The sequence below is a fragment of the Stegostoma tigrinum genome, chromosome 23 (genome assembly GCF_030684315.1).
Source record: "Stegostoma tigrinum isolate sSteTig4 chromosome 23, sSteTig4.hap1, whole genome shotgun sequence".
NCBI lineage: Eukaryota > Metazoa > Chordata > Chondrichthyes > Orectolobiformes > Stegostomatidae > Stegostoma > Stegostoma tigrinum.
This window is the reverse complement of record NC_081376.1, coordinates 10,815,119-10,840,242: the sequence shown is the minus strand read 5'-3', so window position 1 is coordinate 10,840,242 and position 25,124 is coordinate 10,815,119. Positions and strand designations below refer to the sequence as shown.

The 25,124-nt window shown below is 45.9% G+C and overlaps 1 protein-coding gene across 12 annotated transcripts in view; it reads right to left on the bottom strand.

Moving 5' to 3' along the window:
* The window catches only part of tnrc18 (trinucleotide repeat containing 18), a 182,453-nt gene that overhangs the window by 49,572 nt on the left and 107,757 nt on the right, over positions 1-25,124 (bottom strand). For 11 of the 12 annotated variants that reach the window (XM_048551911.2, XM_048551910.2, XM_048551917.2 and 8 more), the window contains 9 exons: positions 23,969-24,147; positions 20,215-20,629; positions 18,420-19,340; positions 12,099-12,295; positions 10,452-10,588; positions 9,882-10,010; positions 9,251-9,425; positions 3,712-4,087; positions 1,054-1,353 (listed from right to left, as the gene is read on the bottom strand). In XM_048551911.2, coding sequence (XP_048407868.2) covers positions 1,054-1,353; positions 3,712-4,087; positions 9,251-9,425; positions 9,882-10,010; positions 10,452-10,588; positions 12,099-12,295; positions 18,420-19,340; positions 20,215-20,629; positions 23,969-24,147 — 2,829 coding nt within the window. The remainder of the gene's footprint in view (positions 1-1,053; positions 1,354-3,711; positions 4,088-9,250; positions 9,426-9,881; positions 10,011-10,451; positions 10,589-12,098; positions 12,296-18,419; positions 19,341-20,214; positions 20,630-23,968; positions 24,148-25,124) is intronic. The other variant, XM_048551921.2, reaches the window with a different exon arrangement.

The window sequence follows — 25,124 nt, the reverse complement described above, 5'->3', positions numbered from 1 at the left end:
TGGGAAACCAGCGCTCGAAAAACATTGGTGTCTCCAGAGGTTTGAATAGAATGGATGGTGACAATTTGCAGCAGGATTTCAGATCATTATTTCAACAATTGGAAAAATTGTACTACACTCAGTCCCACATATTCTTAACACAAACCAATATTAAATATTTTTTATGCTTCATGTTGGCTCAATAAACCTCAATGCCAATTACATTTTGATACTAATTAGACTCGTTATTGGATTTCAACCATTACCAAACCAATAAGTACTCCTGCATATGATTCCCTTCCCACTGTCACATATTATTCTGCTCCTCATTCTAAGTTTGCTGAGTGCTTCAGTAAATGAAGTAGAAAATGCCAATCAGTTCCTGAGGAGACTATTCAAGCTGTGATGTTTCCCACACATATCTTTTCTTTTGTGGCTTTTGAAATAGTTTGAACTAGAAAACAGAAAATCTAGAAACGAAAAAAAAGGATGGTGAAATTATTGGACATTCAAGGACATATTAGAGACTAGAGGAGCAATACCAGCAAGCTTCTAAGAAATAAAGACAGATAACCAACATCATTGCACTTCCTATAAACATTCCGACATGAAAGGGATATCTGAATAATAGAGAGTTCTATTGCAAGTGGGAATGAAGTGAAATGCCCTTTCATCTATTAGAAGAAGACTACATATTTAAAAAAAAATTAAAAGCAAATGCAAAGCAAGAGAGACAAAGCACGCTCATTTAGTTAAAAAAGAAATGAACATGTTTAATTAAGCTTCGGCAGCACATTGCAGTACAAACATTGGGAAAACACACACACACACACAGAGTATTCAATTTACAATTCCAGTGGTTCATTGAAACCTCTCCAGAGGCCAATCCCAAGGTGTGAGGGGGTGGGGGTTAGGAAGAGAGGTCTTAGGAATTAGCCAATTAGACGCAGGCTCCAAAAGAGCCAATATTTAATACAACAGTTAGAAAAGGGCAGCCTACACCTGCCAAATTCCAGATGGCCACTACTTTGCACCATCATTTGCTCTCAACACCTGAGGTTTACTTCTATTAACCTTGATTGAATGAGTCCTCCGAACTGTCACTGAAGGAAGATCCACCCTCGGCTTCCTCCAATAGCAAGGCAAAGTGCTTCAGATTTTTCTTGTCAGTCGCTCGTTGCGATCGCATAGTCCCAGTGGCAGACGCTAGTCTTTTGGCCTGCTTTGTGCCCAGTGAAGCCTTGCTTTTCTTTGATATTATGCCATAGAGAGCAGGTGCCTTCGGCTTGGAGCCTGATCGCTCAGACATACTTGAGGTGGACTGCAGCGGCCATTCATCCTTTACCAGCTCCTCCTCATCCTCTGTGTCAGTATCTGCAGTGGTAAAAGGTAGCACTCAGTGTCACTCCTCAAAGCATCAGCATGCCACAGTATCGTGAAAAGAAACATAAAAGTCAAGTGACCAGGCTTCCTCAAGATGCCAAATGCTCAAAAATGGAATTGCAGACAGTCGGGTGACCAATGTCCTCCAAGAAAGGGTACATTATTGGCTACAATATCTATTTGAAAATTCGCATTCATTTTTAAATAACCCCCATAACCTACTCCCCATCTCTTTAATCTCCTCCATAATCTTCTGAGATGCCTGCACTCCTCTCATTTTGGTTTTTCGTGCATCACCAATTTTCAATAATCTATTATTGATAGCTGTGCCCTCTCAGCTCCAAGTTTTAGAACTCCATCAGAAAGTATATTTGCTTCCTGAACTCTCTCTGCCCCCATTAAACTCTCCATTGACACTCAGCTGTCTGTCCAAATTTTGACCACTTGTCTTAATATTGCCTTATGTGGGTAAGTGTCAAATTCTGTTTGATAATGCTTCTGTAAGGCATCTTGGGACGTTTTACTACATTCGAGATACTTTCTAAATGCAAACTGTTGTTATATAATGGGCAGAAGCTGACTAAGTCAGTAAATCTGACGTTACAATCTTTTTTTTATGTGAAATCTACATCTTCTAGCCTGCTTATCTGTTAACTTGTTCAAAAACTAAGAATTAGAAATAACAATTGTATATCTAAAACTTTGAAGTAAAGGTAAAGTTGCCACAGTCCTATCAGACTGCAGGGCTGACTGGTGATGGTTTAATGTGAAGATCATCATGCCTCAGGGAAAGGGAGAGGTTGAGGAGGAGGATTTTTCATGGTAACATCAGCAGATTGGGAACTGAACTCATGCTGTTGGCATCACCCTGCATTACAAACCAGCTCTCAGCCAAACAAGCAAAACCGACTCCTGAACTGCTTGCTGCAGGTTAAATTTACCAATAAGCTTTGACTAACAAATACCCTCAGAACAGACAGCTTGTTCCTTTTAGTCTTATTCTCTGCTTACCCCTTTCCTGATGTGGACAGGGTAATGTTTCGGTAATATCTGATGGCCTCCCATCCCAAAATCATTGTCCTTTTCCTGTGAGCTCAGAACATGCAACTGTGCCGCGGCTCTTCCACTGTGAGGTGCATCCCACCTGTGACCAATCCACTCCACATGTACTATTAAGGTGGACATTACCCCATAGAGCAATGAGAAGTGGGCCCTGAGTTCATTTAACCTGTCCTCCTCTCCAACACCGGGAAACTAAAGCCAAACATTAACCACTCTCCCAACGCCCCACTGAGATCAACAGAGGCTAAACAGGAGTGATCAAACCTAGCAGCCTTCCTTGCCCACTCCCATAATGAACAAAGCATTCGCTCACTAAGAACAATCAATCTTTGCTAACCTGGACCACAATGCATCATTTACTTTTAACCGCTTTTCTCATGCTAAGTTCCCACAGTGGGACCTTCTCAAGCAATGCAGCCAAGACAATAAGAGATGGTTCAAAATTCACGACATATTACACTGCAGCAGCTTTACCTTTTTGATAATGTCCGGGGGATTTAGCTAAGTCACTTCGAGCAATTTAAAGTTAAACATCAGATCATTCAATTGTAATGTTAAAAAAGAGGTCCAGCAAATATCCCAGAAAGGGGGCTCTAGTCAGTAGCTCACTGTAAGTGCTTAGATAAAGGAAAGATGAAAAGAGCTGCTGAGATGACCCCACCCCCAACGGCTGGGTGGATTTTTAACCTGTTCATCTGTCAAAATGGAAAGCACCCAATTTTCCAAACCCTATTTTCGAGGAAATGGAAGTGAGGCAGTGCTGTTAAGAGCTGGATGATCTGCAACAGCAGCTTCACTGAAAGAGTTACTTCTAATTGGCCCCGTTGCTGAGTCAGGGTCGGGGTGAGGGGAAACCTTTATCTGTATCTGGCCACAGATAGAACTTTGAAGTGTCGTACTGGGTGCTGGTGTTTCCATCTTCCAGCATTGACATTTATCAACACGAAAATCATACACAACATGAATCCCCAAAACCACATATCAACAAATAAACTGTTTTCAGTATTGTCTAAACGCAGTGGCAGTTCCACCCCCTCGCAGGTTACATTTTAAACCACAAACTCTCTCCATCCAACTTCACCTGAAACCCTGCAAACATGGGCTGATGGGAAATGAGGTAGTGGACTTCAAATAAACATGCAGGCTACCTTCCACTCAACTAGTAAGGTCCTGAATGCTCCGGCTGTGTGTTTCCACATTCAGTAATCTAACCCATCCCAGGCAATAACAGAATTCATTTCGAATTGTTTTTACTTGCTTCCTTGAAGGAGAAAAAGTGTGACTTACTGTAGGAGTAACTGCTGACCTCTGATCTTGCCGGAGAATGGGACGTCTTCAGCCTACCCTTCAACTTTGAACATGACTCCAACTTCCTGCCTTTGGCTGCCATTTTGCTTTTGCTTTCTTTGGAAGGGAGCATGCTCGGTGAGCTGGCGATGGCTTTATGTAGTGCCTTCCTTCCATCTTTCCCCAGAAAGTCTTTATGGGAGCCCAGGTGCCTGCAGTTGTCCATGACGCTACATTTCTGCTTCCCTGTTGAACCATCTGCAAACTTAAAGGGTGACTTTAATTTAGTTAGCGAGAGGGTTTGGTGTAGCTTGGTCGCCAGCTGGTCCTGTTCACTGACCTTTCTCTTCTTCTTGAACTTAATCTGGCCGTGGCTCTGTTGGGTTTAAAGTAACAGGAGATCAGAGGTCAGTGTCACTTAAATACAAAACGGCATCGTCAGCATCACTGGGGGAGGAGATGCACTGGCAGAAGAAGCAGAACCTCATAGATTCCCTTGTGATTGTATAACTTGGAGCAGCAAAGATTGACTCAGCATAGCGTGAGTAAGCAAATTTTCCCAAATTGGCATGTCTCACCTTCATAAGGAGTGCCTTTTGGTCACGAGGACACTAAGGAAATGAGGATTGGGATAAAATCATGCTCACCCCCACCTTGGAAACAGACTGGAAGTGATCAAGGCAGCAGTAATTGCCAGGGTGAACATTTTAAAAGAACCATCTCAGTTTTCTGGGGATTTTTATGTATTTCAGGTTTTCACTCTACCCTATCCACTCCCCAGGCTCCAAGATCCCAAGGGTTCTTCATCACTTTCATGCCAATTCATTGCACTGTTGGGCCTGCACATCCAGTACAGAACCAATGAACACCACTATAGAAACAGCATATATGGAACTGCTTAAAAAAAAACACCCATTCATTTTTTAAAAAATTAACTGAATCAGAAGCAAAGCTTGTAGCAAAAATTCCTTTGGAAATCTGAACATATTACATCTACTGTTGGCTATTTATCGACATTACAAGTTACAGTCTCAAAAATCATAATAAATTAATCAAATGGGTTTTCCCTTTAGGTCCTGGGTTTATTTGCTTGACTTTGGTTTCTTGAGTTTCTCTGGTACATTGTCTCTGTTAATGTAAATTACCTTAATTTAATCCATTTTAGTAACCCCTAGATTATTCTTGGTTTCTTGTGTAGGGACCGTGTCTTTTTATTTTTATGTTTTTAACAGTTGTGGACTGAAATGAGTTGGGACTGCTTTAAAGAAGTGTTTTTAAAGGGTGGTTACATGTTTTCAAAGGCAAGTTACCTAAGTATCTTGCAGCATTGTTTGAACAAGCCATAACTGAATGAGCTGCAGATGAACTGCATCCATGCATTTGTGAACTGATGTACCTGGGTGGCAAAAATAATTAATTGGTCTATGGACTGGTGATTAGTTGAGAAAAGGATTTTACCTACCAACTGGTATGACTGGTTGTTGAATGAGTGGAAACAAGACAGTGAGAAGGGTTTTAAGCTGCACCAGAAACTCGGAAGTGAAACTCACTTTAAACCTGAGGCAAACTAATTAATCTTTCCTTTAGCAGTTAATATAAGTTGTGAAATTTCATTGACAAATCAGACATTTTACAAGGGAACCAGTTACCCCGTCCCTTTTGCAAACTAGTAGATGCATTGGGAAAGGGAAGCCAGAAAGAAACTTTCAGATTAGCAAGAACCAACACAACATAGCCTGTGGACAAAGATGACCAATCAGTCTTCCCAGATTGTTTCCTTCTGTCATTGTACCTTTCCCCTGTGTATGCGTGTGTGTGTGTGTGTGTGTGTGTGTGTGTGTGTGTGTGTGTGTGTGTGTGTGTGTGTGTTTGTGTGTGTGTGTGTGTGTCTGTGTGAGTGTCTGTGTGTATGTGTGTGTGTGTCTGTGTGTATGTGTGTCTGTGTGTGTGTGTGAGAGTGTCTGTGTGAATGTGAGTGTCTGTGAATGTGAGTGTCTGTGTGTGTGTGTCTGTGTCTGTGAATGTGAGTGTCTGTGTGTGTGTGTCTGAATGTGTGTGTGTGTGTCTGTGAATGTGAGTCTGTGTGAATGTGAGTGTCTGTGTGTGTGTGTGTGTGCGCGTGAATGTGAGTGTCTGTGTGTGTGTCTGTGAGTGTGTGTGTGTGTGTGTGTGTGTGTGTGTGTGTGAATGAGAGTGTGTGTATGAATGTGTGTGTGTGTGTGTGTGTGTGTGTGAGTGTCTGCGTGAATGTGAGTGACTGTGTGTGAATGTGAGTGTCTGAGAACGTGAGTGTCTGTGTGTGAATGTGAGTGTCTGTGTGTGAATGTGTGTGTGAATGTGAGTGTCTGTGTGTGTGTGTGTGTGTGTGTGTGTGAATGTGAGTGTGTGTGACTGTGTGTGACTGTGTCTGTGTGTCTGTGTCTGTGTGAGAGCATCTGTGAGAATGTCTGTGTGAATGTGAGTGTCTGTGTGTGAATGTGTGTGTCTGTGAATGTGAGTATCTGTGTGTGTGAATGTCAGTGTCTGTGTGTGTGTGTCTGTGAGTCTGTGTGTGAATGTGAGTGTCTGTGTGTGAATGTGCGTGAGTGTGAGTGTCTGTGTGTGTGTGTGAGTGTATGAGTGTGTGTGTGTATATGAGTGTGGGTGTACGAGTGTGTCTGTGTGTATGAATGTGAGTGTCTGTGTGTGAGCGTGTTTGTGTGAGAGTGAATGTGTGTGTCTGTGTGAGCATCTGTGTGTGTGTCTGCGTGAATGTGAGTGTCTGTGAGTGAATGTTTGTGTCTGTGTGTGTGTGTGTCTGTGTGTGAATGTGAGTGTCTGTGTGTGTGTGTGAGAATGTGAGTGTCTGTGTGTGAATGTGAGTGTCTGTGAGTGAATGTGTGTGTCTGTGTGTCTGTGTGTGTGTGTGTGTGTGTGTCTGTGTGAATGTGTGTCTGTGTGTGAATGTGAGTGTCTGTGTGTGAATGTGTGTGTGAATGTGAGTGTCTGTGTGTGTGTCTGTGAATGTGTGTGAATGTGTGTGTGTGTGTCTGTGGGAGCGTCTGTGTGTGTGTGTGTGAGCGTCTGTGTGTGAGAGTGTCTGTGTGAATGTGAGTGTGTGTGTGTGAATGTGTGTGTGTGAATGTGTGTGTGTCTGTGAATGTGAGTGTCTGTGTGTGTGAATGTGAGTGTCTGTGTGTGAATGTGAGTGTCTGAATGTGTGTGTGTGACTGTGAGTGTCTGTGTGTGTGAATGTGAGTCTGTGTTTGAATGTGAGTGTCTGAGTGTGAATGTGCGTGAGCGTGAGTGTCTGTGTGTGTGTGTGTTTGTGAATGTGAGTGTCTGTGTGTGTGTCTGTGAGTGTGAATGAGAGTGTGTGTATGAATGTGAGTGTCTGTGTGTGAATGTGTGTGTGTTTGAGAGTGAATGTGTGTCTGTGTGTGTGTGAGCATCTGTGTGTGTCTGCATGAATGTGATTGTCTGTGAGTGAATGTGTGTGTGTGCGTCTGTGTGAATGTGTGCCTGTGTGTGAATGTGAGTGTGAGTGTGAGTGTGTGTGTGTGTGTGTGTGTGTGAATGTGAGTGTCTGTGTGTGAATGTGAGTGTGTGTGTCTGTGAGTGTGTGTGAATGTGTGTGTGTGTGTGTGTGTGTGTGTGTGAATGTGAGTGTGTGTGTCTGTGTGTGTGTGTGTGTGAGCGTCTGTGTGTGAGAGTGTCTGTGTGAATGTGTGTGTGTCTGTGAATGTGAGTGTCTGTGTGTGTGTGTGTGTGTGTGTGTCTGAATGTGTGGGTGTGTGTGTGTGTGTGTGACTGAGTGTCTGTCTGTGTGTGTGTGTGTGTGTGTGTGTGTGTGTGTGAATGTGAGTCTGTGTGTGAATGTGAGTGTCTGTGTGTGAATGTGCGTGAGTGTGTCTGTTTGTGTGTGAATGTGAGTGTCTGTGAGTGTGTGTGTGTGTGTGTGAATGAGAGTGTGTGTGTATGAATGTGAGTGTCTGTGTGTGAATGTGTGTGTGTGTGTGAGTGAATGTGTGTGTCTGTGTGTGAATGCGTCTGTGTGAATGTGAGTGTCTGTGTGTGAATGTGAGTGTCTGTGTGTGTGTGTGAGAATGTGAGTGTCTGTGTGTGAATGTGAGTGTCTGTGTGTGTGAATGTGAGTGTCAATAGTCAGTCATCAGGATAATTGTCCAGTAAACAGCTAATTTGATGATGAGATAATGGGAACTGCAGATGCTGGAGATTCCAAGATAATAAAATGTGAGGCTGGATGAACACAGCAGGCCAAGCAGCATCTCAGGAGCACAAAAGCTGACGTTTCGGGCCTAGACCCTTCATCAGAGAGGGGGATGGGGGGAGGGAACTGGAATAAATAGGGAGAGAGGGGGAGGCGGACCGAAGATGGAGAGTAAAGAAGATAGGTGGAGAGGGTGTAGGTGGGGAGGTAGGGAGGGGATAGGTCAGTCCAGGGAAGACGGACAGGTCAAGGAGGTGGGATGAGGTTAGTAGGTAGCTGGGGGTGCGGCTTGGGGTGGGAGGAAGGGATGGGTGAGAGGAAGAGCCGGTTAGGGAGGCAGAGACAGGTTGGATTGGTTTTGGGATGCAGTGGGTGGGGGGGAAGAGCTGGGCTGGTTGTGTGGTGCAGTGGGGGGAGGGGATGAACTGGGCTGGTTTAGGGATGCAGTAGGGGAAGGGGAGATTTTGAAACTGGTGAAGTCCACATTGATACCATATGGCTGCAGGGTTCCCAGGCGGAATATGAGTTGCTGTTCCTGCAACCTTCGGGTGGCATCATTGTGGCACTGCAGGAGGCCCATGATGGACATGTCATCAAGAGAATGGGAGGGGGAGTGGAAATGGTTTGCGACTGGGAGGTGCAGTTGTTTGTTGCGAACTGAGCGGAGGTGTTCTGCAAAGCGGTCCCCAAGCCTCCGCTTGGTTTCCCCAATGTAGAGGAAGCCGCACCGGGTACAGTGGATGCAGTTGCGAACTGAGCGGAGGTGTTCTGCAAAGCGGTCCCCAAGCCTCCGCTTGGTTTCCCCAATGTAGAGGAAGCTTTTTCTCAACACCACATGTTAAAATGACCCTATTTTGAGGAGAAATGTACCCTTGAGTTGATAAAGTTCAGGATACTGAAATAATGAATACAATTGATGAATAATGGTGAGACTGGTAATGTCAGTGCGGGCCAGCTTCAGACAACGTCAGCTTGAGTCCAGGTTTATGTTTTGGATGGACTCTTGATCTGATGTTCCTAGAAAATATTTATTTCTGAAAATAACTGACTGATAAGAATCTCTCACTTCATGCCTGGGCCGCCAATTACATCAGGTACTCCCACCTAGTTCGATTGAGGGGAACATGAGAAATGTACAGATAATTTAGTCATTTTAATACCTTATTAATTCATTGGTACTTTTAGCCAAGCCATTAAAAGGGTTATAGTGTTGAGATATGATCGTGATAGATGGTTCTCAAGATGGAGAAACAACCTCGCAATGGTTCGTCAGAATGAAGGGCAGGTCAGCGGAACACTTCTGAAGGAACTTTGTTGCAATTGGCTCACCTCGTGTGAAAAGCTTGAAGATGCATCTTGCTCATCCCACATGCGACTTCTCCCTTTCACTTTCACACTCACGCTTTCCACCTCATCGTCTTCATCCTGGGCCGCCGTCCTCACCTTCTTCCTGGCACCCTCGGCCATCTCCATCTCATCGGACAGCGAGAAACCTTTCCCATGCCTGGAGATTGAAAAGCAGGGCGAGGGGTCAAAGCCAAGCCGAAAGCATGCCAGAAGAGTGCAGAAACAAAAGAAACCTCTGCAGCTGGCATGCTAGTTCATTGAAATGAAACAAACCTGTGCGGAGAGGCGTGACCTTTTTGCAGGCTGCTCCTCAAGTACCTAAGCCTCAGTCAGTTGAGTATTGGCTTCCAGCTTGCTTTCCTACCTTGTGTAACCCCTTCCCCTACACCAGCCTGATCATTTATTTGAGTTTTACAGAGATAACTAGAAGTGACCGGCTGCCGGGAAATGGTGTTGGGTGCTAATGTATGCTTGGGGGAGGTTGGAAAGGCTGAACACCAACCCCCACCCCCCAACCACCGGGCTCTACAGGTTGCCTGGGGCTTGTTCAGATAACGCTAGCCGAGCCACAGCTAACCAACAATGAACCAAGTCTCTCCACGCAATAACTTACTTCCCACTCTTGCTGTCACTTCGCCCTCTATCAACATGCGGTGACGGAGCACTTGAGCCATGCTTTCTCTTTCGCGGCCTTCCAGGTCCTCTCCGCGACAAACTCCTACTTTTCTCATCCCGTTTTTCTCTACGGAGATACAATATGGGTTATTTTAAATGTGATTTATCAACTAAACTTGTTAGTAGTAGAGAACTTTTGAGCGGCCTGGCTTTGACTAAGTGAGTCAATGTGATGCCTATCCCCATTTATAGAATGCAAAGTAACCTTCCTAGTGGGGCCACTGTTGGATTTTTTTGCCCAGAGCAGGTAGACTGGGCTAACCCCTGCTGATTTTTGACAGTGTTAAACTGCATTATCTTTCAGAAACAATGGCTCAAGGTTTGGGGTATGGCCTATCCTGCTAGACTTTTCTTCTCGTTATAACTGAGATGTAGTTGCTAAAGTCTCGGAGTTCCAGAATTATTTAATAGTTGTGAAGTTTTTACTCACTGAATAGTATGACTGTACCAGCTTGCCTTTTGATTTGCAGACCATTCAATGGGCTGCCTTTGAAGCTAAATCACTTACTCTGAGTCTCTCCTCTTCTGGAGCTTGGCCAGTTCCCTTTGTTTCTCCTTGTATCTCCTCTGTAGTTCTGCCAGCTTCATCCTGTAATCCAACTCCATGGCATCCATCCCCTCAATGGCAGATTTAATGGAGAACATCTAAAAGTTTGAAAGCACAGCGCTTCAGAGAATATCTTGAAAGCAGCCAGCAGGATACAACTGTTTGATGTGGAATTCACTTTCAGTGCCTCCATAGATTTAAACTGACATGGTCCTGAAGGACACCTTTAAACTTCTCTCCCCATTCAATAACTTTATGGTGCAATTAGGTCAGTGATTTATATTCACGTTTGCAATAAATACTTTGTAATAAAAAATTATAACAGTTGTTTAAATTGACGGTGGACTCCTTGGCCTATCTCCATCAATTACCGTTAACGTCACGTAAATGTTATAAACACTACTAGTATATAATTTAATCTTTTTTTCAAAGTAGGGAAGTTCTGTACTTACATGTACTTTTTAGCATTTCTTTCTGATTTAACCAAAGATAAACCAAAAATCACTTTTGATTTACCAGTATAAACATCAAAATGGAATAAATGAATAGCCATCTTCCATTATTAAACTGAAGCATTTAAATAGAATTGGATGCCAGTTAGATTAGATTCCCTCCAGTGTGGGAACAGGCCCTTCAGCCTAACAAGTCCACACTGCCCTTGAAGCATCCCACCCAGACTCATCCCCCTATAATCCACACACCCCTGAACACTATGGGCAATTTAGCGTGGCCAATCCACCTAGCCTGCACATCTTTGGACTGTGGGAGGAAACCAGGGTACCCGGAGGAAACACAAGCAGACACGGGGAGAATGTGCGAACTCCACTCTGACAGTCGCCTGAGGCTGGAATTGAACCTGGGTCCCTGGTGCTGTGAGGCTGCTGTGCCAACCACTGAGCCACCGTGCCGGCCAACAAGGCTCAGATAGTTAGATGGCTAGAATTCCAGGCCTGTCTGAGAAAGCTTTAGGGTCTGTTTCTTTCCCCAGTCTAGACAAGTAATAGCAAACTACCACTGACAAAAACTCTGGGGCAACAGCTCAGGATGTACATCAGCAGACAAGGAGGCATAGGCGCACCTTCAGGTAGAGTGCACATGGAATGGGACATGATTTCAGTCAGACATTTTAATCGCTGTGCCTCAGTGGTAGTGTCCTAGTCTTGAAGTAAGAAGTCTGCAGGTTCAAGTCCCACTTTGGATACTTGACCACAGAATCCAGACTGGCACTCTGGTGCAGTCCTGACTGAGTGCTGCATAATCATAAGCCATCTTTCAGGTAAAATGTAATGTATAGAACTCACCTAGTTGAAGAACTCGCATCTCTATTTCTAAGAGGATTGGTGCTGGCAAATGCTGATCATTTGACCAACAAACAAAATGGATCATCGGGTCATGATTACATCTTATTAATGGGAGCCAATTGGCTGCATGTTTTCCAAGTAACAAGTTACAGACATTTACTGTGATACAAGGCTATTGTCGGCTGTATTATGATAAGTGGTACATAACTGCATAAATCTTTCATGATCTAGGCTGGACAATATTGATGTTTTTCTTTATGATAAGTAACCCAATGCAATTCTTCTTTTTAATTTTAAATTCACTCACAGGTTCATCCTTCTTCTGCATCCAGCTGTACCTCTTGTTTGGATTTAGTTCTCGAGGGAGCCTGATTGTCACCGGTCCACTCTTTGTATCTTCAAATATCTCAGTGCTCATCGAAGGCATGGAGTCCATCATGAGAGCCTGGGTGCTGGCAACAAGGAGGCTTTCCAAATCCAAATGGCTCCCTCCACCTTCCAGCCCTTCAAATAAAATGCAAATTTTAAAAAATCTCTTCTTCCCTGGTTATGGATAGAGTCATCAAAAATTGATAAAAAAAACACACATGTTTCTCTCCTGTATCTTTTCTGGTCAGTATGGGCTGTGTTACAAATGGGATGATCAATAGGTTTCGGTTGATAATCTGGACACTGGGGTTTGAAATTCTAACTTGGCATTATGGGAATTTGGATTAAGTTTAAAACTAGGGTTCAACATTTTAAAAAAAAACAAACATTCTCGAGATGAGGGTGTTGCTGCCCAGGCAGCATTTACTGCCCATCCCTCGTTGTCCTGAAGGCAGCCCTAAGAATCAACCACATTACTGTGGTCTGGAGTCACATACAGGCCAAACAAGATAAGGCAGTTATGGCAGTTTCCTTCCCTAAAGGACATTACTGAACTAGAAGGCTTTTTCCAACAATTGGCAATGGATTCATGCTTCAACCTCAGATGATGACCTTATGAGTCTTAAGGCTCTTTATTCCAGGTTTTTAATCAAATTCAAATCCCACCATCTGCTGCAGCGGGATTCGAAACTAGGTTCCCAGAACATTAGAGATAATGGGAACTGCAGATGCTGGAGATTCCAAGATAATAAAATGTGAGGCTGGATGAACACAGCAGGCCAAGCAGCATCTCAGGGGCACAAAAGCTGACGTTTCGGGCCTAGACCCTTCATCAGAGAGGGGGATGGGGGGAGGGAACTGGAATAAATAGGGAGAGAGGGGGAGGCGGACCGAAGATGGAGAGTAAAGAAGATAGGTGGAGAGGGTGTAGGTGGGGAGGTAGGGAGGGGATAGGTCAGTCCAGGGAAGACGGACAGGTCAAGGAGGTGGGATGAGGTTAGTAGGTAGCTGGGGGTGCGGCTTGGGGTGGGAGGAAGGGATGGGTGAGAGGAAGAACCGGTTAGGGAGGCAGAGACAGGTTGGACTGGTTTTGGGATGCAGTGGGTAGAGGGGAAGAGCTGGGCTGGTTGTGTGGTGCAGTGGGGGGAGGGGATGAACTGGGCTGGTTGAGGGATGCAGTGGGGGAAGGGGAGATTTTGAAACTGGTGAAGTCCACATTGATACCATATGGCTGCAGGGTTCCCAGGCGGAATATGAGTTGCTGTTCCTGCAACCTTCGGGTGGCATCATTGTGGCAGTGCAGGAGGCCCATGATGGACATGTCATCAAGAGAATGGGAGGGGGAGTGGAAATGGTTTGCGACTGGGAGGTGCAGTTGTTTGTTGCGAACTGAGCGGAGGTGTTCTGCAAAGCGGTCCCCAAGCCTCCGCTTGGTTTCCCCAATGTAGAGAAAGCCGCACCGGGTACAGTGGATGCAGTATACCACATTGGCAGATGTGCAGGTGAACCTCTGCTTAATGTGGAATGTCATCTTGGGGCCTGGGATGGGGGTGAGGGAGGAGGTGTGGGGACAAGTGTAGCATTTCCTGCGGTTGCAGGGGAAGGTGCCGGGTGTGGTGGGGTTGGAGGGCAGTGTGGAGCGAACAAGGGAGTCACGGAGAGAGTGGTCTCTCCGGAAAGCAGACAGGGGTGGGGATGGAAAAATGTCTTGGGTGGTGGGGTCGGATTGTAAATGGCGGAAGTGTCGGAGGATAATGCGTTGTATCCGGAGGTTGGTAGGGTGGTGTGTGAGAACGAGGGGGATCCTCTTGGGGCGGTTGTGGCGGGGGCGGGGTGTGAGGGATGTGTCGCGGGAAATGCGGGAGACACGGTCAAGGGCGTTCTCAATCACCGTGGGGGGGAAGTTGCGGTCCTTAAAGAACTTGGACATCTGGGATGTGCGGGAGTGGAATGTCTTATCGTGGGAGCAGATGCGGCGGAGGCGGAGGAATTGGGAATAGGGGATGGAATTTTTGCAGGAGGGTGGGTGGGAGGAGGTGTATTCTAGGTAGCTGTGGGAGTCGGTGGGCTTGTAATGGACATCAGTTACAAGCTGATTGCCTGAGATGGAGACTGAGAGGTCCAGGAAGGTGAGGGATGTGCTGGAGATGGCCCAGGTGAACTGAAGGTTGGGGTGGAAGGTGTTGGTGAAGTGGATGAACTGTTCGAGCTCCTCTGGGGAGCAAGAGGCGGCGCCGATACAGTCAACCAGCCCAGTTCATCCCCTCCCCCCACTGCACCACACAACCAGCCCAGCTCTTCCCCTCTACCCACTGCATCCCAAAACCAGTCCAACCTGTCTCTGCCTCCCTAACCGGTTCTTCCTCTCACCCATCCCTTCCTCCCACCCCAAGCCGCACCCCCAGCTACCTACTAACCTCATCCCACCTCCTTGACCTGTCCGTCTTCCCTGGACTGACCTATCCCCTCCCTACCTCCCCACCTACACCCTCTCCACCTATCTTCTTTACTCTCCATCTTCGGTCCGCCTCCCCCTCTCTCCCTATTTATTCCAGTTCCCTCCCCCCATCCCCCTCTCTGATGAAGGGTCTAGGCCCGAAACGTCAGCTTTTGTGCTCCTGAGATGCTGCTTGGCCTGCTGTGTTCATCCAGCCTCACATTTTATTTTCCCAGAACATTACCTGTGTCTCTGGATTAACAGTCCAGTGATAATACCAGGCCATTGCCACCCCTGATAAATTAACAGCTGAAATTAAGTAGTAAGCAGTTGAATCACTGATAAAAAAAAATAAGCTGGTTCATTGAGGAATTTTAGGGTAGAAAATTTGTTCTCCCTTCCTGGTTGGACCTAGGTGTGACTCTGCAGTAATGTGGCTGAGGGTTAACTGTCCCCCTCAAGCAAGCTATTAAAATTCAGGGAACTCGTGACTGGTAGTGATAATAAATATTAACCACACCCTGTGAAGCCTACAGGCTAAAAATAAGTTAAATAAACTTTCAGTTAACTGGAAATAGTACCATAATGAACTTACTGTAAGGATCTAAAACAGGGCATGGTTTATATCAAGTTTATAACTCAGTATGTTTTTCAGTGTGACAGCAGGATTTTTTTTGGCTTCAATGCTCCAATCAGATCTCTCTCCACGAACCGGTCGCAGAAATGTAACTTCAGAATACCTGGACTCCATTAAAACTAAACCCTGCCGACAGATGATAATATTTGCATGTTCATACCTTCACCGTCATTCAAATGTTTAGTAACATCACACAGCTGAAACGCAGTCAGCTTTTCTGAACTCTCCCTGTCTATTCTAAAGAAATGTCAACTGTACATGTGACAAAAACAAACGGGTCCATGACTCATCAGGCACCATTTTACTTGTGCCACTGTGTGTCAACTGTCAGGGATTTATGCAAAAGGGCTTCCAATGTATTCAAAATGTTGTCTTCATGTAAGAAATCCAAACAGTGCAAAAGGACACTTCAAGAGAAGGCAAAATGTTCATTTGGAGTAAGATTTTTTTCGCTCTCTAATAGTCTCCTCATAGGGGGTTGTTTAGCTCAGTTGGTTGGATGACTGGCTTGTAATACAGAGTGATGCCAACAACACAGGGTTAATTCCTGTTCAATTCCTATGATCAGTATGAAGGTGCTACCTTCTCAATCGCACCCCAGACCCTGAAGTGCAGTGGCCTTTGGGTTAAACCATCACCAGTCATCACTCTCTAATAACAGTGCAGCCCCTATGGTCCTCTGGGACTACAGGGACTACATTAGCCTTCTCATGATGTTACTTACAAAGGGAATATGGGAGAAAGGTTACAGAAATGGGAGGGGACAAAATAGATCATCTTGTCCTCTTAATCAACGTGTGATATTTAGAAGCAGTACCTGACTTTGGGGCCTATGAGCACGCATAGCTCTAGGCCTCATAGACTCATACTCATAGTCATTTAGTCACACAGCACGGAAACTGACCCTTTCGTCCAACCAGTCCACTCAGAACATAATCCCAAACTAAACTAGTCCCACCTGCCTGCTCCTGGCCCATATTGCTCCAAACCTTTCCTGTGCATGTACTTACCCAAATGTCTTTTAAACACTGTAACTGTGCCCACATCCACCACTTCCTCAGTAAGTTCATTCCACATGAGAACCACCCTCTGCCTAAAAAAATGTGCCTCTCAGGTCTTTTTTAAATCTCTCTCCCCTCATCTTAAAAATATGCCCCCTGGTCTTAAAATCCCCCCTCCTAGGGAAAAGACAACTACCATTAACACCTACCTATACCCCTTATTGTGTTTCCATAAGGTCGCTTTTCAACTTTCTACGCTCTGGAGAAAAAGTCGCAGCCTATCCATCGTCTCCTTGTAACTCAAACCTTCCATACCCAGCAACATCCTGGTAAATCGTTTCTGAACTCTCTCCAGCTAAATAGTGGCCTTCTGGATCTGCTTCTCTGCACCAGTAATTGTTCAGGAAGGTGGGTTATTTTCCAAAATACAGTTCACACGACAAAAAGGTCACTGCATCAATGAGCCTTAGCAAAGCAATTTTGAAAAGCTGATGTGCGTACTGGGCAGTAAGAATCCATTTATAGGAAGCCAAACAGTCCTCAAACCATTTACTTCCTTTGTAAAAATGTCACAAAAAAATTTCCACAAACCAACATGTGGTTTCAAAGGTTTCGTTTTTGAAGGTCGCCAGAATGTCCATAATTGGCTTCAAACTTTGCAACAACAACTTGGTGGCCAAACTTATGTGGATTTGGATGGATGCATGGAAAAGAAGAACTTTCTATTTATGTTTCTTTTGGCGTATCTTCATGCTAATTAATTCTGGCAGTGGATTTTCTTTCCGACTTCTGGTCAAGGAGTCCTTGGATCAGGCACAGCATTAACCAGATGCAAGGCTAAACTCCCTGGTTGGAATACCGTGCTTTTATCTCCAACCCAATGACGCCTCTCCTCAGTGTAACGGATTTGAGTTCCCAGCTTGGCCAACCTTGTGGTTTCTCCCCCACTGCCAATCAAAGCATGGGGGGGGGGGGTGGGGAGCGCATAGCAATTGGTTTCATCCAGGAGACCAAATATAGGAAAATCCGAGTTTCAGACTGACCGCTCTCCTTTTCCCTCACAAGCTTCCAATCAGCAGAAACAGTAGAAGCCTTTCGATCTGGAATTCAATCATTCTAACTAGATTTTAATTCTCTATCATCCCACCCCATTGAAATGAGATCAAATGTAAACATTTCTATCAGAATTGATTACATCACATATCAGAATGGAAAAACGGCTCTTGTGTGCAAAGTATTTTTGATTGCAAGGTCTTTTGAACATACAATGGTTGACCTCAAACGTAATCCTTTGTATTCTTATTGTAAGATTCCGTACTGTTCTCTTAATCTTATTTTCACTTGGAATTCCAGCAAAAAAGGATTTTCCAAGATTTTAACCGTTTGCCTCTAGAAACTGGTTTCCAGTGCAAATCTGTACAGATGTGATTAAAATCCTTCCACTATGGTGACTGTAGGAGATTGTGTGGAAAGCAAGCAGTGTGGCATTATGTTGTCTATCATGCTGTAGAACAAAAAAATACAGCAGGCCTGCTGTGAGGGATGGCAATAGTCACAAAACTGCAGAAGTAGGGGTGTGAGAGGAGGGGTGTCTACTGAGGTTGGGGCTAAGACATGAATGAGGCCTTGCGGGGGATGTCTGTTAGAAACTTATAAACACCTTACTAGACTAGACAAGGTAAATACAGGAAGGATGTTCCCGATGACCGGGAAGTCTAAAACCAGGAGTCACAGTCTACGGATTTGGGGTAGACCATTTACAACTGAGTTGAGGAGAAATGTCTTCACCCAGAGAGTGGGCTGAGCCTGAGGAGGTCTCTGCTTCAGAAAGAGGTTAAAGCCTAAACATTGAATGTTTTCGAGATGGAGTTAGATTTAGTTCTTCAGGGAAAAGGAAGCAAAATGGGGAGAAAGCAGGAACAGGGGGCTGAGTTGAATGGTCAGCTATGATCACATTCAATGGCGGAGTAGGGTCGAAAGGCCGAATGGCCTACTCCTGCATCTAGTTTCTATGTTGTCCAGACACAGTAGAGAGACACGCAAGCTGCAGTCAGTTGTTCTATACCTGGCCTGAGAGTTCTCACTTCATTTTCTATTACTCAACATTAACATACTTAGGTACCTGGATGAGCAGGAACTCCTGGGGTCAGGGGTGAACAAGCGAAGACAGAAAAGGTCACTTACGTTTATTGCCGCCACTTGATCTGCGACGTTCCAGTTCGAGTTCAGCAATCTCACTGAGCAGCGCAATGCCAATGAGGGAGGAGCTTTCTGCTGTACTGAAGTCAGAAGGCATGGTGAGGACACTGGGCATGGCTGTCTCAACTGGTAAGGAGCATGCTTGGGGAAGCTCAACAGCGGCTACCAGAGCATTCATGCCAGCCATTGGATCATCCAGCTTTATCTCCGGTGGGTGATTCTCGGGGATCTGAAAATGCAGCTCAAACTGCTCTGCTGTATTCAAAGGTGTGGCATGTAACGTATCTTCAACGTTGCTCTCCGTATCTGCTTGCTCAGTTTTAAAACAGTGATCAGTGTGCTCTGGCAATTCCTCGGTTTGTGAACTCTCCACCTCAGAATTTGTCTTTGTAGGCTCATAGTCACCGAGGGGAGAGCTGGCCTGTTCAACTTTTACTTCCTCATCAGGAGTGCAAGCTATTGTCTGGTAAGGTGACTGACAGTTTTGGTGGCCTTCCTGGCTCTCTATGGGAGGTGAGGCTTTGTGTTCTGTGGTCAGGTCAGTTGGCTCGTTGGTCATTTCTCCACCAAACGGCCCAGGTTTGCTCTGCCCTTCGAGGTGTTGATCACACAGGCCCTTGCTGTTCTCAAGATTGATCAGATCTTCACACTGCACTTTGATCTCCATCGGCTCTGCAGCTATGCTGGGCCGCAAGTCCTCTTGCACTGCTGGGGGGTGCAAGTGTATTGGCTTGACGTCAGGTGAGGATGGAGCAATAGAGCAGGGCCTGGGCTCAGAGGCTTCTGGCAGTGGTACATCAGATGCCAAACCATCAGCATCAGATGCAGCAGTAGGCTGCAGGAGGTAGGGGTAATGGCTGCCAAAAGAAGTTGGAAGGGAGCGATAAGAATATCCTTGAGGAATCTCTGTTAAATATGGAGAGAAACAGCTGTTAGCCTGTAAGTGAAGCAATTTGCCAAATCAGATAAATCCTGGCTTCTCTGGTAAAGGATCCAACAAAGCTGTTGGACTACATCCCTTACAAGGAGCACACTTTATACATGAATACCTAGAGCTGTCCTACAGTTTCTGAAGCCAACTACAACATGTTAGTGATCTTAGAAATAAAAACACATTCTAAAATTCTGCAAACAATGGAGAGACCCTGTATGATCTTAAAGCGCTTTCCCCTGGTTTGTATCTCATATCATTTATCATGTCAAACAGGATCAGACATTAGCTAGGATCACATCTGGTTTTCATGATGACTGATCAGGAAAGGTAATGTAGCAGTAAGAATGTAAGTCCTTAAAATACAGGAAAAGGAACAATCATTTATTCAAATAGAGATACCACACCACTGCACCGCCCCCCAAGCCCTCCTTGAAATGGAGGACAGGGACCTTGACGATGTCAACTGAACAAGAGCATTTCAGAAGCAATGTTCACATGTAATGGGAACAGAGCTGCTTCAGGCTGCCCAGGTACTTGATCACCAGCTTATGGTGGCAACTTACCGAAACTAAGACTTGGTGAAAGGAGGCAGGGTCAACATTAGGGAGTAGAAGGTCTCGAGCAAAATCGAAGTTAGACCTAGTCTGGATAAAATTATACCTTCGACTGGCAGTTTAGAAATTTGTAGAAAGCTCATATTACTCAATACGATGGGTAGGCTGACTGATATCGTGTGTGCAGTGGTCTGGTTCAGTTTCAGGTTTCCTCCCTGCCGTTCAGCACCGCAATGATTTCACTGCTACTGTGTGCAGCTGTAAATCTCACCGCTGTGGTGCAAAGCCTTACCAGGAAACAGGGCTTGAAAAGGGGCAGAAGAATCTTTCTCCAAGCCTTTCTTCTCAGACTCTTCAGATGCCTCCACTTTCTGGGGTAGGGCTGGGGCCGGTGGTGGTGAGTCGTGTGGAGGGCTGGGCGGATGGGAGGCCGGAGACGGCGAACGGTAAGGCCGTGGGGGTAACGGATCCTCCATCTCGGCTCTCACGTCAGTTTTCAGTTTTATCCTGGGTGATGAGGTATGTGATGAGGGAGGGGGTGTGCTTGTCTTGTGATAGGACGTGGACGGCACCGGCGAATGCGACGAGAGCCGTTTCTGTAAAATCCCCGTCGAGGAGGTCACGAGGCTGTGCTTGCTTCCCTCAGAGCTTCTCTTGCACACTTTGTCTTCCATCTCGTTTCTCTGCTCGTTCGCTTTCAGTCTTTCCTGTCAGAAACACAAAAGGACAGCACACGGTGAACACTTACCCCGGTTTGTACCTGGTCAGACGTTGCTCACAAGGAAACAGCAACGGGGATTGTACAAGTGTTCTGGACACCGATGTCAGCCATTTTGGGACCAGGGCTGGCAAACAGGCACAGGATCACCAAACAAAATCCTATAATAACCTCTTTCCAAAAGTACAGAGATGTCTGAACTCTACATGGCAACAATGATGACCATGAATCCATAGCCGAATGTCAGGATAAACCCATCTGGATCACTAATGTCGTTTAGGGAAGGAAACTGCCATCCTTACCTGGTCTGGCCTATATGTGACTCCAGTCCCACAGCAATGTGGTTGACTTTTAACTGCCCTCTGGGCAATTAGGGATGGGCAGTAAATGCTGCCCAGCCAGAGATGCCTTCATCCTGTGAATGAATTATAAAAAAGAAATTCTATCGGGGGCACTTGCACGCTGGTAGTGCTTATAAACAGGGAAAACATCAGTGTCCTTTCACATGTGTGAATATTTCAGGTTTACACCTTGCTACCTAAACTGTGACTGTGCAGCATTTGTCACATCCAGAAAGTCTACTGTGACCCCTTTCGAAGAGTACAGGAGTTGGGAGGTCAAGTTGCAGCTGTACAGGACATTGGTTAGGCCACTTTTGGGACAGTGCGTGCAATTCTGATCTTCCTGCTATAGGAAGGATGTTGTGAAACTTGAAGGGATTCAGAAAAGGTTGACAAGGATGTTGTCGGGGTTGGAGGGTTTGAGCTATAGGGAGAGGCTGAATAGACTAGGGCTATGTCCTGGGAGTGTCGAAGCTGACGGGTGACCCTATAGAGGTTTATAAAATCATGAGGGACATGGATAGGGTAAATAGACAAGGTCTTTTCCCTGGGGTGGAGGAGGCCAAAACTAGAGGGCATAGGTTTAAGGTGAGATGGGGAAAGACTTAAAAGGGATCTAAGGGGCAACTTTTTCATGCAGAGGGTAGTGGATGTATGGTATGAGCTGGCAGGGAAAGTGGTGGAAGCTGGCACAATAACAACATTTAAAAGGAATCAGGATGGGTATATGTGTACGATGGGTTCAGATGGACATGGGCCAAATGCTGACAAATGGGACTAGATTAACTTCGGATATCTGATCGGCATTGACGAGTTGGACTGACGAGTGCTGTGTATCTCTATGACTCTAAGTGCAGCACACCAGCACCCGCAGTTAGCGATAGACAGTATGCCAATTGGCAGGGCATTGATAGCAACACTCTCAGCAAATTCCAATCAGAATTATTTTAATCCAACAGCTGAGATGATGCAGGGAAAATGGAGCAGTCCAAAATTATTAATAACAAAAGCAGCACCATCACGTGTCAAACTATGTCCAATGATCCTCTGGTGCTGCTGATTTTGCAACAATTATGGGGGAGTGAGTAAAGCGGGTCTCTGAGGAGGATTACACACAGGGAGTTCAACTCAAAAGCTGAAATTCAGGGGTTCAGGTCGTAATCCAGGAAGCTAAACACAAACTCTAGGCTGACAATCTGGTCTGATACTGAGAGAGTGTTTCCACAGCATTACTCCAGGAGCAATCTGGGCGCTCTCGCTGGTGTCATGATCTAAAATGATCATTCAGCTCCAGTGATTATTATCACAAATAACATCAGAGATAATCGGAACTGCCGATGCTGGAGAATCTGAGATAACAAGGTATGGAGCTGGATGAACGCAGCAGGCCAAGCAGCAGCTTCACAGCAGGAAAGCTGACATTTCGGGCCTAGACCTGATAAAGGGTCTAGGCCCAAAACGTCAGCTTTCCTGCTCCTAAGATGCTGCTTGGCCCGCTGTGATTATTATCACATTCCTGTTTGGGATACTCTGCTGGGCTTGAATTATCTCACAGCTTTCCAATGCCTTAAAACACTTCAAAAATTAGCTATAAAGTGTTTGGAACATCTAGTGGTTGTGAAACATGAAGCACATGCTTTCATTTAATAAACATGAACCTCTGAGGAATTGCAGCAAATCTGTCGATGCAGGTGGATTTTCAATCAGGAAGGTAAACAAGGGTTGTGGGGGAAAAGGCAGGAAGGTGGAGCTGGAGATCATCAGCTCAGCCACAATCTCACTGAATGGCAGAACATTTTCAAAGGGCTGAATGGCCTCCCTCTCCACCCACAGCTTAATCCCTTCAGCACTCTATGAGAATTTCGGATGCTGTGTGCAACAACTCCGAACTCAGTTAGGGCCTGAACTTCACAAATGTCTGAGTGGATAGATTGAACAGAAGAAAAGAACAGTTTTGCCACAAGCCCTGCCATCACTGCCTCCCTTTTCACCTTCTGCCAGCTTTCATGCTTCACTTTCATGAAGCAACGAACCTGTGAGGTCCTGCCATTACCAATAACCTTCACTTTCCCATTCCTTGGCAAAATGATGGCAATAGCCTGTGCCAGGTTGCTTGTGCCACATCTCTGACAGGCAAACAGCACAACCCCTGCAGGGCTAATGCAGCCCAGGCAACAATGAAGTTGAAACCTTTGCCCCCGTAATGGATTCTTCCAGCGGTCCGTGGGCTATCACGTCGGTGGCTCAGTCTGAATTTCAACAACAATGCGCGTTTACAAAGCAGGTTTCACGTGGTTAAAGGCTCTTCACAACAGTATCTGGCACTGAGACTCAGCCTAAGGAGCATCTTAAAGGCAGAGGGAAACATGGAGAGGTTTGGGGATGGAATTCTGGTACTTGGACACTCAAATTCCAACTGCCTGCCTTACTGATCTGAACCACTTTTAAAATCCTGTGGCTTAAGATGGGCTCTGATAACAGTCCCCAAGGCTGACCAGCCGACCCTCCAGGTCTGCTAACCTTGTTGATTATTACGGATATTTTGGAGGGAACACTGATCCGAAAACTTCTAAAATTTTACCCTGCAGCTCCTTCATTTGTGTCTGCAGGAAGGAATTGGTGGGGGTGGGGGGAGCGTATGTGTCTCTGTATGTGCCTGTGTCTGTGTGCTGAGTGTGTTTGTTTGTCTTTCTGCGTGTGTGTGTGTGTGTGTGTGTGTGTGTGTGTGTGTGTGTGTACGTATGTATTTGTATGTATGCCTGTCCATGTGCGTATGTGTCTGCATGTGTGTGTGTGTGTCTGTATGCATGACTGTGTGTTCCTGCGTATTAATATGTATGTCTGTGTGTTTGTGCCTTTGTGTGTGCCTGGAGGACGCAGGCAGCAGCAACAGATGCTCTGATACTCCTGTTATTGAAGAAGCTGCGAGCCAGCTGAGTGGGTCAGTGAAGGAGTGAGGAGGTGGAGGGGTTACGGAGTGAACTCACCACGAGCTGTGCATTGCGTTGGATCTCCATGGCATGGGCCGCCTGTTGTTGCAGCATGTAGAGCTCATGCTGCCGCAGGAGCTGCTGTTGTGATAGTAACTGGAGTTGGTGAGCATGCTGCAGGGAGCTTCCTGTCGGCGGGTACATCGAAGGCCACAGTGGCCGCTCCATTAACTCTGCTGCAGAAATACACACCATCAGCACCAGAATGAAACACCGCACCCACTGTACACACTCTACATCCGACAGGGACAGGTCAACGAAAGACCGTCAAGCTTTGCGGGGGCACACACAATTTGGTATTCTCAAAGGCAGAGAGCAGAGGGAAGCTAGCAAATACCCAAACAATCAGCAGCGTGCTTGTCTACTTTGAAAACCTACTCCTGGACTGAGGGCTGGAACTTCAGTCGAACACATCACTGGTCCATTTTCCAGCTCAGAATACACTGCCCTCACAGGCCAGTGGGAAAAGCTCCAATCCCACAACCACATTGGAATGCTCCAGGTCCCAAGCTGTCGGTGGCAGCTCCCTGGAATTCTGGAGGATCTGACCAGCTGCAGGATTATCCCGTTTGCCTGCAGTGAGGTCACTTGCGTCCTGACTTCCCAGAAGCAGGCCTGCTGCTTTCAAACCAAAAACAGAAATCGCTGGTGAAACTCAACGGGCCTGGCAGATTCCATGGGGAGATAGCAGAGTCAAGGGATCCTTCTTCACAATCCTGAACACTGTTCTGAAGAAGAGTCACTAAAATGTTAACTCTGCTTTCCCTCCACAGGTGCCGTCGGACCTGCTGAGTTTCTCCAGCAATTTCTGTTCTGTTTCAGGTTCCCAGCATCTGCTGTTCTTTGTTTGGTTTTAGAACCAATTCCATCCTGAAGATACCATTCTCTCCTCCCCTCCCTCCCAAGCTGGACAGCAGCTGGTTGGCCTATGGACAACTGAGTGAGAGTCAAAGCCCACACAAAGTTGTCAGCAGATCATCTGGTGCTCTCATGTAGGCACAGGGGCTAAATGAATCATCACCATCCTCAACTGAACAGCTCTCTGATCACTGGGTTTCAGCAGCATCCCCTGGGCCCTCTCCAACCCAAAGGCAGTGGACACTGACCTAGTGTGTGCTCTTAACCCTGGCCGTCAGGCAGCACGGTCTGACGG